The 14,253-nt window shown below is 42.0% G+C and overlaps 1 protein-coding gene across 5 annotated transcripts in view; it reads left to right on the top strand.

Moving 5' to 3' along the window:
• The first annotated feature begins 354 nt into the window (after positions 1-354).
• LOC149310459 (acetyl-coenzyme A synthetase 2-like, mitochondrial) overlaps positions 355-14,253 on the top strand; it is a 65,004-nt gene continuing 51,105 nt past the window's right edge. For 4 of the 5 annotated variants that reach the window (XR_016281663.1, XR_016281662.1, XM_089528982.1 and 1 more), the window contains exons 1-2: positions 355-657; positions 7,971-8,067. Coding sequence is in view for 3 of the 5 variants with exons in the window: in XM_089528982.1 (XP_089385108.1) it covers positions 360-657; positions 7,971-8,067 (395 nt within the window). In the remaining 2 variants the exon portion in view is untranslated. Of the gene's footprint in view, positions 658-754; positions 1,807-7,970; positions 8,068-14,253 lie in introns of those variants that run through there. The other variant, XM_089528983.1, reaches the window with a different exon arrangement.

The raw sequence follows: 14,253 nt of genomic DNA, 5'->3' as shown, positions 1-14,253 counted from the left end.
AATCCTGGCTCAGCCATAATGTAAGTCTTTGTCTGTCTCTTTGCTATGGAATTCTGGGAGTTGGGGTTTGTTGTGGGGCCCAGAGCTCTGCTCTGGGCCCCACAACAAACCCCAACTCCCAGAATTCCATAGCAAAGAGACAGACAAAGAGTTAAAGCAGTCTCAAACTGAATTATGTCTCCAATGTGGATGCAGCCTTAATATCTTAATATCTATCTCTATATATACATATGAGGTGGTTGTTGTTTGTGGGCCAAGTTATGAAGGAATGAAGGGAGGAGAAAAGGGCGGGAAGGGAGCTGGAAGGAAGGGCTTCTTCTTCTCGTTCCTTGTTTGCTCCTTCCTTCTCGGCCTTATTGATGGCGGCGCCGACGACGAGGCTCTTCTTCTGCCTGAGGCAGCAAGAGCGGAGGCTAATATCATGGCGCCGCCTCTGGGGCTCCTTCAGGGCCTCCTTCTCCTCGTCGTCGTCTTCCCTGAGGAGGGAGTTAAGCCCGGGGGGAATGCGGGAGAGGGCCGGGAGAGACCCGGGGCTCTTCTGGGGGAGCCTGGCCCGCGAGGAGCTCCTCTGGGAGGCCCCGCACCACACCGACTGCCAGTGGGACTTCGCCCGGGGAACCGCCCGGTGGTTCCTCGGAGGCCGCTTGAACGTGGCGGGTAAGGAGCCTGACTCTGAGGCGGAGAGAGCGCGGCTTCTTCGAGGGCAGAGGCACCGCTCGCGTCTAAGGAGCTGAAAGCAAGCCCTCCCCTCACAATCCACAAGCGACGTGTAAACGCGTGTCCGTTTTGTATAGTCGTCCTCACAAAAAATGGAAGGAAGGTTGAAATGGAGGACACGGGTTACGGCGACCCATATGTCCTTATACCTCAAAGGAGGGCAACGCACTGCAGAATGTAGGACATGTGGTTGGGAAATATGGAGGACCTGGCCACATAAGACTCTTAACGCACTCGTAGAAGTTGTAAATTCATGCTTCTTAGTGGTGCTCAGGAAATGGAGGACGTCTTTGGAATTGAAGGTCAAAATGTAGGATAGGCCCTGGAAAGTGAGGACCCTGGTTCGAGTGACCCAGGTGTCCTTATACCTCAAAGGAGGACCAGGCACCGCAGAATGTAGGGCGTTTCGAGGGAAGATATGGAGGACGTGACCCAGGTGTCCTCATTGCCAAGGAGGACACGGCCACACAAAAAAGGGCAAAAACACACACTCACAGAAATGTAAATTCATGCTTCTTAGTCCACTTCACAAAATGAAGGACGTTTTGGAACCCCTGGAAGGAAGGTTGAAATGGAGGACATGTCCTGGGAAAGGAGGACATGTGTCAGGCTGAACGGATGTCCCAAAGGAGGACCAATCACTGCAGAATGTAGGACGTGACCACATAAAACTCAAAAGCACTCTCATAGAAATGTAAATTCATGGCTCTTAGTTGGCCTCACAAAATGGAGGACGTTTTTGGACCTGCTCATGGATGAAAGGTTGAAATGGAGGACAGGAGAATGAGGACCCAGGTTAGGGTCTCCAGATGTCCTAACCTCACAGGAGAACAAGGCACTGCAAAATGTAGGACACGCAAGGGAAAAATATGGAGGCTATGGCCACATAAATAGCTCAAAAACATTCTCAAAGAAATGTAAATTCATGCTTCTTAGTCATGCTCAGAATGGAGGACATTGTGGAATTCCTCCTGGATTGAAATGTAGGACAGACTCTGGAAAATGAGGACCTGGATTACAGTGACCAGATGTCCTCACCACCAAGAAAGACACAACCCCATAAAAAAGGTCAACAACTCTCACAGAAATGTAAATTCATGCTTGTTAGTCATTGATCACAAAGCGGAGGACGTTTTGGGATTGAAGGTTGAAATGTAGGACAGGTCCTGGAAAGTGAGGGCCTGGGTTAAGGTGGCCAGATGTGCTAACCACAAAGGAAGGCAAGGCACTGCAAAACGTAGGACAATGTGAAGGGAAACATGGAGGACAGCCATATGAAAAGCTCAAAAACACAGAAATGTAGATTCATGCTCAAAATGTCGGGCATCATGGAATTCATTCCTCCTGGACAGAATGTTGAAGTGTATGACAGGTCCTGGAAAATGAGGACCTGGATTAGGTGACCCAATGTTCTCACCGCCAAGGAGTACTAGGCACTGCAAAATGTAGGGCATTCAAAGAAGAAATGAAGACATAACTACATTAATAGGTTAAAAAAAAACAACTCCAAACGCTCAAATATAAATGTCAGTTCGTGCTTCTTTTTTGTTGTTGTGTGCCTTCGAGTCGTTTCCGACTGATAGACCCTAAGGCAAACTTATCATGGCAGTCCTTGGCAAGATTTGTTCAGAGGAGGTTAGCTATTGTTTTCCCCTGAGGCTGAGAGAGTGTGACTTGCCCAATGTCACCCAATGGGGTTCCGTGGCGCAGTCAGCATTCGAACCTTGGCCTCCTAGAGGCCATTATGCCACAACTACTTGTTTTTTCTCTCCATTTCGAAAGTGAAAGGAGAATTAGTGTGAATTCCACTCCAATTAAGCCATTGCCAGGAAGTCACTCACAGACTGAGAAATTCCTGCTTTTCTGAAAGCCCAATGCTTGTGGGAATGATAAAAAGGGGATGGGAAAAGGGAGCATGAACTCCACACATGCACAGGTGACACTGTCATTATTCTATCAGCCTTCCAGATTTGTTCAGTCAGGATGACCAAAATGTCATAACCACAAAGAAGGACAAGGCACTGCAAAACGTAGGAGGTTACAAAGTAAAGGCTAAAAAGCACTCATATAAATTAATTTTTTGTGAGTTTTTCGGGTCTTGTGGCCATGTTCTAGAAGAGTTTATTCCCGACGTTTCATCAGCATCTGTGGCTGGCATCTTCAGAGAATGCATTATCTGCACACGCGTCACGTATGAACGGCACCATGTAAAGATGATGCCATCCATACATATTAGGGTTGCAGAGTATGTGGTTGCCGTGTGCTCTGCAATCCTAATTTTGGCACCGATACGGCGCTTGTGGCCCACCTGTACCGGGCCAAATTTACCTTTCTTAAAATGCCTTGTTGGCTTGCAAAATACTCCTTTTTGTTTGTACCCTGCTTCCCCCCCCCCCCAAGATTGGGAGTCAAAGCGGCTTACAGTCTAAAAATAGTACAATTAAAAACTTTAAAAACTGCCAATTAAACTAGAATTAAACTGTTACAATCTTAAAACATAATTTGTTTTAAAACAGAATACAATTTTTAAAAAGATATAAGCACTTACAAACCATACACTTTAAAAATAATACAGTATAACATTCCCAGGACACTTCTTTAAAAACTTTAAAACTTATAGAACTTAAAAAATTATAGACCACTGAGCAAGACAAATGCATAAAATAGTAGTTTACTAGCAACAAACCCTTGACTGAATGATATTTCTATTGTTCCTTTCATTTTCCCATTGTGTTGAAATTAAGGAAACAACCCTTTCAGTGTTTGCATCCTATCCCCCTATTTGCAATGAAGACAGGCTGCTAAGTACTGTAGACAGATTTCTCAAAAGGAAACAGCAGATGTGGTGCTATTTGATGTGCTTCTTAACCATGCTCAAATGGAGGACATTTTGGAATTCTTCCTGGACAGAAGGCTGAAATGTAGGACATGTCCTGGAAAAGGAGGATGTTTGGTCACCCTGTATTCAGATGTTGCGCACAAATAATCCGGAGTCTATTGAAAGCTGCAATTGTGGAGCTGGACTTTGGGGCCCACAAGTTGGAGTGGCTGTTTGTTATTGTGTGCCTTTAAGTCATTTCTGATTTATGGCAGCTCTTAGGGGTATCATGGGTTTTCTCCTGCTGAGAATGTGTGACTCGCCATAGCCCACCCAGTTGGTTTCCATGGCCAGCAGGGATTTGAACCCTGGTCTCCAGGGTGCTCAAACCATTAAAAAAAGGCACTTTTTAAATGCAGAATATCCTGGAGTCAAACATCCTTGACACTTCGAATTAAAAATCAAAATCTGTCAGGCAAGATTTCTGAGTGAAACTGTGGTCTGTTGTGGCCTGTATTAATCTAAATCTGATTTTCTTGACCTGGGATGCCTGCATCCCCAGGCAGTGTAAGATGGAATTTCAGGGAGTGCGACAAAGATACTTGTGTAAATCTGGATTCAGTTCTCTTTTGTTAATCAAGACAAAATCTAGGAAGAGCCCGAATCCACAGGCAGACTGTGGATCAGATGGCAGTCAGAAGGAAAGTCTCATGTTTTGATAAAATCATGAAGGAGAAGAAAGAGCAAAGAACTCATTGACTTTTATGTTCACAGTTGGGATTGATTTTACTGTGTACATTTTTTTTTCCTCTGAATAAATTAGAATCTAATTGCTCAATTTAGATTTGTGTTTTATGCACTGAGTAAAAAGTGATTTCTTTTTAAAATTCAATGTGTTCTCCCACAGTATTGTATGTTTTTCCTTAACAGGTTGCTGTTGGAGCAAATGTTTTTATATGCCCCAATCAGAAGTTCATCCAAATCTCATCTGATCTTGGAAGTTAAGCAGGGTCAGCCCTGGTTAGTACTTGGATGGGAAACTGCCAATGAATACTACATTCTGTAGGCTATATTTCAGAAGAAGGAAACTGGCAGAACCACCTCCGAGTATTCCTTGCGTGCAAAAACACTATGAAATCCATGGGGTTACCATAAATCGACAGGAACTTGAAGACACATACACACAGAGAGAAATTAATAACTTCTAATAGCATAATTTCCAGAGGACAAGATTGCTGCCTGGCAGGCGCCTCTATTTACCTCAATAACTGTGCCAGGAAACTGGGCTAGAACTATTACAGGAAAGTTTTTCCCTGTTTGGCCCCACTTCAACTAGTGTATAGTTGCTTGCTCTGAGGTCAGAAACGAGGCAATTAGATCACAGCAGCACTGAGGAGGGAAAACGCTTTGTGTCTGGGCTGGGAACAGGCCCAGACATTGAGATAAATGGTGGTGTTTGCCAGGCAGCGGCAGCCGACCAAAGTAACATCTGGATGCAGAGATGCTTGTAGGCATCTACTTGATGTCCCTGCAGAGAAACAGGTAGCAGTGGGGCTTGCAGCAGGTCCAGGGCAGAACATATCAGGGAAGCCATTCGGACATTTGCCCCTAGCGTAGACTATTAACATGTAAAATGCCTCATTTGCGGAATATTTTTCAGCTTCTGTATGACCTAGAAAATGTCACCTCTGATTTCTTCAGGGCCTTCTTCACTGTCAGCCATTTGTGATGATTCAACTGAGCACTGGGGCATCATAGGTAATTCTTGTAGGTGATAGGTGTGCCTGCTCTTTATTTTCCCATTAGTTCTATCAAGCAGTATTCTAGCATGATTTATATAGGAATGGTTAAGGCTATAATCTCAAGCAGTTACAGTACTAGTATAGCCTTAATCATTCCTGTATAAATCATGTAGAATACAGCTTGATAGAACTAATGGGAAAATAAAGAGCAGGCACGCCTATCACCTCCTGGATATAGGTTTATATTTACAAGAATTACTTGTGATGCCTCAGTGTTCAGGTTTAAACATGACAAATGGCTGATAGCGAAGAAAGCCCCTGGAGAAATCAGAGGTGACATTTTTTAGGTCAAACAGAAGCTGCAAAATAGTCCTCAAATGAGGCATTTTACAAGTTAATGTTCTACAGTGTGAGTGCCTTACATTCTTGCACATATATGAGTTCTCATGAATGACTGCATTGAAACAAATGCAGTGAAAGCCATTTCAGATTGATCATTGACTAGTGTTCACTAATTCTTAACAGCTTCTATGTGGCATAGTTTAACATTAGAACTGCTGCCAAATCCCATTTATTTGAATGAAACTTATAATGCACATGTTTGTTAATAATGCAAATTGTTCCATTTTGTGTTGGATTCACTTGTATCACAGTTGTGCATGCTTACTTGGAAAATTCCACTGATTTTAACAAGCTTTACTTAAATCAGTATGTAGAGAGATCTTGTAGCCCCTTTAGAATAACTGAAAGAAAGAAGTTGGCAGCATGAGCTTTCATAGGCTTAGGTATACTTTTTCAGATGCATCACTTTTAAATCAGTTTAAGATTTGTAATTTTTGGGAGAAAATTAGCCAGCTTTATTGAAGAAAATTACAGATTGCAAAGTAAAGAATGAATAAAAGAAAAAGGTTAAAAATGAGCAGCATAACTTTCCTTTAAATATGCTAATATATGGATATTAAATATTAATGCTTTGGAAATCACATAATCAAAGGTGAACAGACATGCACAGAATATATTTGGTTATTTATTGCCTTTAAGTTGGCCTTGATTTATGGCAATAGCAATAGCAAGTACATTTCTATACTGCTTATCAGTGCACTTACGCACTCCTTAAGCGGTTTACAAGGTGTAAGCTAATTGCCCCCAACAAGCTGGGTACTCATTTTAGTGACCTCGGAAGGATGCAAGCTTGAGTTTAGCTTTAGCCCTTGGTTAGTATTGAACTTGCAACCTTGAGGTTTGGTGAGTGCCTGCAGTTCAGGCATTTAACCATTGTGTCACCAGGGCTCAGTGGTGACCCTATGAATAAGACATCTCCAAAACACCTTATCATCAAAAGCCCTGTTCATTTCTTCCAGCTGCGGCTTCCTTCATTGAATCTATCTGTCTGTAATGTGTTCTTCTGCTTTCCCTGCTGGCCTCTAGCTTACCTAGCATTAATGTCTTTTCTAGTGAGCCATGCCTTCTCATGATATGACCAAAGTATGAGAGCCTCAGTTCAGTCATTTTGGCTTCTTGGGAGAGAGCAGGCTTGATTAGCTCTAAGACCCATTGATTTGTCTTTTTAGCAGCCCATGGTATCCAAAGAAATGACTGAACTCTTCTCCAGCACCACATCTTAAATGAGTTTATTTTCTTCCTATCAGCTTTCCTCACCCTCCAGCTCTCACATCTATACATAGTGATGGGAAATGCAATGGCATGAAGAAACTTTAGTATTCAGTGAAATGTCCTTGCACTTCAAGATCTAGCTGTTTCATAGCTGCCCTTTTAAGTCTTACTTTTCTGATTTCTTGACTGCAGTTTCCATTCTGATTAGTGACTGTACACTAAATTTGTATAAATAATAGTTATTATTATTGTTTTCTTTATGTTCACCTATCTTAGCACTTTCCTCCTTGATTTTCCTCAGTAATCATTCCAGGTCCTTGCTATTTACTGCTAGTAGTATGGTGTCATCTGCATATCTCAAATAGTTGATATACCTTTCTTCATTTTTCACACCTTCTTCCTCTTAGTCTAATCCTGTTTGTATATGACATTTTAGGTTTACAAGTTGAACAGATATGATTATATGTAGCTAAAATTCTGGATAGAAATCATGCAGGAAGCTATACCCATAGAAGCATATGTCAGAATATATTTGTTATTATTAAGGTGGCACAGGACAAAAACAAACTGAGTAATATGGTTATTCCTCTGGAAATTACAAGGCTGTGTCCACCAGCTCATAAAATATGGCATTATGGATCTATTTGTTTTTAAAGTGCCGCAGGTCAATTATTTCTATTGCAAAAAACGAACATAGTTGCAATGTGAAGTCAAAGGCTTTCACAGCAAGCATCCATAGTTTTTTGTGGAATAAATTCTTCTGGAACATGGCCTCACAGCACGAAAAACCCACAAAAAACAGACATAGTTGCCTTTAGAAGATGCAACTTTTTAAAAAGTTACTTTCACTCATGGATACCTGTATTGGATTGCCCTGCCTATCCTGTCTTCCATCACCTCTACTGTTTCCTGTTAGTAATTATCTGCTGATACCTATGTGTTACCATTCACTTTAGCCTATAATTGTTTTATAATTTTTTACAGTATCATATCTTGATAGTTCAATATGATACACAGCTTTGATGCTTACATCAAAAAAGCACTAACATTCATTTTCTTTACAATTTATTTCTGTCCAGTGAATTGCTTGGACCGCCATGCACAACATTCTCCAGACAGAGTGGCTTTAATCTGGGAAAAAGATGAACCTGGCACTGAAGAGAAAGTCACCTATAGGTATGGTACCTTCCTCCCATTTCGCATGTGAATGTGTCTTATGCAGCATGCTGAACAGATTTATGCCTTTCGCACAATACGAATTTGGCCAGTGAACTTCAGCCCTTCCCCACTGATTCCTTTTTGATTTGAAGCACCTCACCTGTGCTACACTTGACCCTCGTGATCAAAGTCCTGCCTATAACAATGGCCTGTAGTGAAGAGAACTGAAGATAAATATTCCTGAACCAGAGATCAAAAACTTACTTATTGAAGAAATAGTTGTAAAGTATTTGTCAGTGACTGAAAATAAGAGAGGCACTGCAGCTTTAATATTCTTCTCGTTAAATTTTAAAGATATTTAAAGAACAGGGTATTTACTATAAGTGCTACTTAAGGGCTGACTGCCAAATTGCTAAAATTATATATGTGTGTATGTGTGTGCATATGTATATTTAGTCTCTGACCAGACATGGCCATCAGGACTGAAGATTTAGTGCGCCCTGATCAAGAACAAGGCACTGTTTATAGCAAGCAGTTCTAATATTTCTGCTATTCATAACTAAGTTATTAATAGACACTGTCTCTTATCTGATTAACCAATGCAGAAATGCATTGACTACTTTAAAGAGTTTTGTCCATATCAACTGTTGCTAGCAAGCCAGGTTTAGCCCTTGTCATAGAAAGAACCAGTGATTAGTCATGTAAAATATGTGTATGTGTTTCTTGGGTACCTCTACCATGACAACAAAGTAAGATATAAATAGTCAGAATATGGTAACTTGGATTATTATCTTCTCTTATTAGCTATGTCAATATATTTGAATAGTAAGAAATGCTTTCTTCCTATTTAATTTGGGAAATGAGAGAGTGTGGAGAAGGCAACTGTGTTTTTAATGGCTGTATGGAAGAGCAAATTTCAACAGGTGCTGCTTGTCATACAACCAGACAACAAGCAACACCTGCTAAAATTCCCACTATTTCACAGCCATTAAAGGAACAGGAGTCAGCTCCAGTTTTCACTCTGACAACTCTCATTTCAACATGTATACGAGCTGCTATATGATATTTTATTGTAAGACATCATCCATAGAGAGAGGATTTCATCTTCTGATCTGTTCCTAAGCTTGCTGAATCAATTTCTAGGGAGTATTTGACTGTAAGACTGGGTATAAGAGCCAGCTGAAACTGAGTTCTTATTGCATGTGTATGGTGATGGAAAATGGCATGTCCAATAAACTTCAGTGAGTCCCATTACCTTTCACCTTTATTGAGCTTTAACATATTTTAAGTCTTTTTACAGATTGTTTTCAAAAGTGAAAGGAAATTTGAGAAACAAGATGGAAGAGAATCTTCTGTGCCCTTTTACCCCCTGAGTTTATTATTAATACTCTGAGATGAGGCCTGTGTGTGTCCTGCAGTTTTCTATATTGCAGGTGGGGGATGCACAGAATTAACTTCTCTTTGGGCCCATTTCCACTACCATAAGCTTCGCATCCTACATCGATTTAAAGGGCCCCAGTTCCCACTGAACATTGATTCAGATCTTCATCTGATTGATTCTAGTGAGGAAAAAACAGGGTAAACACTAAAATCCTGTGGTATTTTGTTAGCGGTTCTTACACGGTTCTTTTGGTAAGAATTGATCCCAATCCGCATCCAACATGTGGGAACGTCAGATTGGGATCAATTCTTTCAGAATGGCAGAGGTGTGTGTGTGTGTGTGTGTGTGTGTCATCCATCCCCAGATGTGACACCCCCCCAGTGCTGCCATTTTGGGTCCTTTTTTAAAAAGAAATTAAAACTAATCGCAAAATCGATAGATAGGCAAAGCAGCTACTTGCAAAGGCGAGTAGCTGCTAGGCCAGTGATGGCGAACCTATGGCACGCGTGCCAGAGGTGGCACTCAGAGCCCTCTCTGTGGGCACATGTGCCGTTGCCCCAGCACAGAGTTTGTCAGAGTTTGTTACTAGAAAGCCAGAGGGACACGGCAGTTTGCAGTACATAAGTGGGTTTTGGGTTGCAGTTTGGGCACTCGGCCTCTAAAAGATTCACCATCACTGTACTAGGCTGTTCTACCGATTTTGCGATTACTTTTTTAAAGAAAAAATAAGGACCCAAAACTTAAATAAGGATCCTCCTTTTCCTCTTCCCGGCTCCCTTCCTTCCTACCTTTCCTTCCTGCTGCCTCACTGGCACTTCTCCCAGGGCTAATGGGGCAGCTGGTGCTGCTGCCGGGCCTCCGTGGCTTCCCCAGGGCTAGAGGGGCTGCTGGCACTGCTGCTGTGCGGGCCAGCATGGAATGAGCAGTGGCAGCCCAGCAGCAGCGCCGGAAGCACCGCCAGCCCAGGGGAAGCTGTGAGGAAGGTAGGAAGAAGAAGGAGGAGGAGGAGGAGGAGGGGAGGGAGGAAGAAAGAAGGAAGGAAAGAAGTAACGCAGGGAGGAGATGGAAGGGAAGCAAGAGAAAAAGGGAGAGAGAAGGGAAAGACCTTCCGAACATGTCCAGGGGGTGAAGGGCTGCTTGTCTTTCCCAGCCTCAATGGGAACGACAAGCGTGCCCTCCCAAAAATCAATTCCAAACAGGCTCCATTTTCATGGTGGGAATGAGGGGCCTTTTGGAATCGATTAATATAGTGGGGCAGAGCCAAATCAGGATGTGGGTTATTCCTCCAGTGGGAATGGGCCCTTAATTGGCATTGGCAGGTGCTCCCATGTGAATTCTGATTAAAGTTTAGGTAGCACTTACAGACCTGGCTGAGACTGTCTGGTTTACTGCTCTTGCCCTTTCCTTATGCAGGCATAAAGCTGGGTGCTCTCAGCTGAATCTATACAGTAAGACTTGTGTGAGTGACATTTCCCTACATGGTGAAGGGGCAGGAGTAGCAAAGCTTGGTTCCCAGCCAGAGTCCCCTTGGCACTTGGGCTGGTGACTAGGGGCATTAGAAAGTATTCCCTAGCTACAGCCCCTGATGTTACCCAACCCAGGGAGGGCTGCAGGATGGGGAATCTTTGCAAATTTGCCTGTGGCAATAGAAATATTGCAATTATTGGTTAAGTGGCTATGCAACCCTTCTTTTCATGAAATATGTTGCTTAATATAATTTACTGGCTGCATTTTGTAATCAGTTTCCTTTTGTTGCAACTTGAAACATTTTATTCTCTTTTTAGGGAGCTTAATTGATGCAATGGCCAGTGTGGTATAGTGGTTTGAGCATAGGACAGACTCTGGCGATCAGGGTTTGATTCTCCATTCACCCATGAAAACCCAGTGGGTGACTTTTGGCAAGTCATACACTTTCAGCCCAGAAACCCCTGTGATAAGTTTGCCTTAGGTTGGCCATAAGTTAGAAATGACTTGAAGGCACACAACAACAATTGGTGTGGCAGATTAGCTCAATTGGCACCTCAACATCTCTTGTGGTTAACTTTATTATGGACTTTATGGCCTGTTACAGACTGCCAAAATAAAGCTGCTTCGGGTCTCTTTGGAGGTATGCTATTTAAATGATGCATGGGTCCTAAGAGTCCGGAGGTCGCGCCAAAGCCACACTCCATTCCTAAGCACTGGAGTGCAGCTTTGGTGCAGCTTCTGGATTCTTAGGGTGCATGCATCCTTTAAACAGCATACCTCCAAACAGACCCCAAGCAGCTTTATTTTGGCAGTCTGTAACAGGCCTATCACACAGGGGAAATTGGGCAAAATCAGGGGCTTCAGCAGTGATTATCCCATGCAAAACGTGATATTGCACTTAAGAGTTTCACGTGTCGCTATTAAGCAGGTAATAAAGGCAATAAAGAGGTAATAAACAGCAACAAATCATTCACAAGGAAATCCCGAAAATGATTTGTTGCTGTTTATTGCCTCTTTATTGCCCTTTTAAGAGATGTGTGTGAAAATCTTAAGTGCGATATTGCATTTTGCACAGGATAATTGCTGTTTAATCCCCCAATTTCCTCCCAATTTTTCCCCGTGTGATAAAGTCCTATGATTCTGGATTTGCAGTGTGTGTTTTTTAAGTAAACGTTGTGATTAATTACTGCAGTGTTGTGCTTAATTATTTAGAGCCTTAAAGTTAAAGCTAAAGGCATTCCCCATTGACAGGGTTGTCAAGTTGTGTGTGTGCTCACCTCCGTTACTAAACTGAAGAGCCTGCGTTGTCAGAGACTATTCTGTGATCATGTAGCCAGCATGATTGCACAGAATGCTGTTTACCTTCCCACCGAAGTGGTACCTATTTATCTACTTGTATTTGTGTGCTTTTAAACTGCTAGGTTGGCAGAAGCTGAGACTAGTGATGGGAGCTCACCCCATCATGCGCCACCTGGGCCTCGAACTGCCAGCCTGCTGATGTGGCAATCAACAGGGTCATCGTCTTATCCACTTGAGGCACCACGACCTTCATAGCCTTATTGCATGACAAAAGAAAATCAACATGCAGTGAGAGAGAAGAGGCTTTCTGCTTACTCCTCTGCTGGATATCATAGCATTTCTGTTCTCCTTCCAGAGGGAGACAATAGTAAAAGTATGCCTTTTGCCAAGTGGGTTTTTCCAGTGAAACAAAGGTGCACTTTTATGACCACCTCGCTTGGGAAGAGAACAGAAGTGCATCGAAGGCATGTGGATAGGTAAGCAGAAAGCCGCTTCTCTCTTGTTTTGTGTCAGCATTTTTTTTCTCGTGCGATAAGGTTCTTATTCTCACTACTGCATCATTTCTCATCTAAGCACTACTATACTTAGTTGAGTGCACCATAAATTAGAACTTGACACCATTGTTTTAAGTTATGTTTTGAGTTTTTGTTTCACATCTCCCACTGATTATTTTACAAAGTGCACATGATGTCTTAAACTTGTGTTTGTTCTGCACTGTATCATTTATTATTGATAGTGCAGATTCACACTGTAATTTCTCCCATGAAAAGCATTCCTATGCATAGACAACTAATATATTTTAGAGAGAACAAAGTCTAGACTAGAAACTGTTTCCTGTCATCCTGTTTTCCATATCTGGCTCTATTCAGTTAGGGAAGCATTTTATGTTTGTTATTGTTAATTGCCCTTGAGTCGACTTTGACTCATGGCGACCCTGTGGATGACCTTCTCCAAGATTCCCTGTCCTGGACTGCTTTGCTCCAGTCTGTAGGCTCAAGCCCCTGTCCTCCCTGATTGAGTCTAACCATCTGGCCTGTGGTCTTCCTCTCTTTCTACTGCCCTCTATCTTTCCCAGTATCATTGTCTTTTCTAATGATTCATGCCTTCTCATGATATTACCAAGATGAATCTACAGTCCAAAGTTACAGATTTTTCTTGTCTTTGTTGTTGTTGTGTGCCTTCAAATTGCTTCTGAATTAGGGTCGCCTTAAAGTTGGTATATCACAGGGTGTTTTTGGCAATATTTATCCAGAGGGGGCTTGCCTTGGACTCCCTCTGAAGCGGATGGAGTGTGACTTGCCCAAGGTAACCCAATGGGTTTCTATGGCTGAGTGGGGATTTCACTCCTGCTCTCCAGAGTTGTAGTCCAGCACTCAAACCACCACAACATGGTGGCTCTTTGTTAGGACTCAGGTATTGACCTATATATTTTTGAAATAAAGGGAGAATAAATTAATGTTAAAAATGCTTTTGAATATTTATAGCCATAAACTGTGAGTTAAAAGAAAAAATTTGTTAGCTACAAACATAATGTATGATCAGAATGTTCTGCACTGATTGGAAGTTTGAAGTGTGAACAGCTACGGACTTGATCTGCCCCTTTGAATGTGTGTATATTTGCACACATGTGCATTTTTTTTAAATGTAGATTTTTTAAAAAAAATGGTACTCATGGCTTTGATGTCTCATTTGATTGCTCAATTCTGCCATAATATTTTCAGCTGACTATAACTAGGCTATATAGCTAGCATATACAACCCAAATAGCAAATTGAAACGATAAGGCTCATAACAAGCAAAAACAAACAACACACACATGTTGAAGAATGCTGTCTTTGCCTATTTGTTCTGCTAACATATCTTTCATGACTTTGGCAGCTTGATGGGGAAATGTAATTGGTAATTCAAACATGGAAGTAAAAGAGTTGCATGTGAAGATATATTTGAGATATGTAGACCTGAGATTCAGTAAACTGTACTTAACCACTCATTTATGTTGGTGGAGGGGAGGGTAAATGAGGGGAGTGAAGTTATGCTTTGGAGTGCCATATTAGGTTG

The sequence above is a fragment of the Sceloporus occidentalis genome, unplaced genomic scaffold (genome assembly GCF_023333645.1).
Source record: "Sceloporus occidentalis isolate IW3139 unplaced genomic scaffold, rSceOcc1.0.p SCAF_6, whole genome shotgun sequence".
Lineage (NCBI taxonomy): Eukaryota > Metazoa > Chordata > Lepidosauria > Squamata > Phrynosomatidae > Sceloporus > Sceloporus occidentalis.
This window is presented reverse-complemented; position numbering and strand designations above follow the sequence as displayed.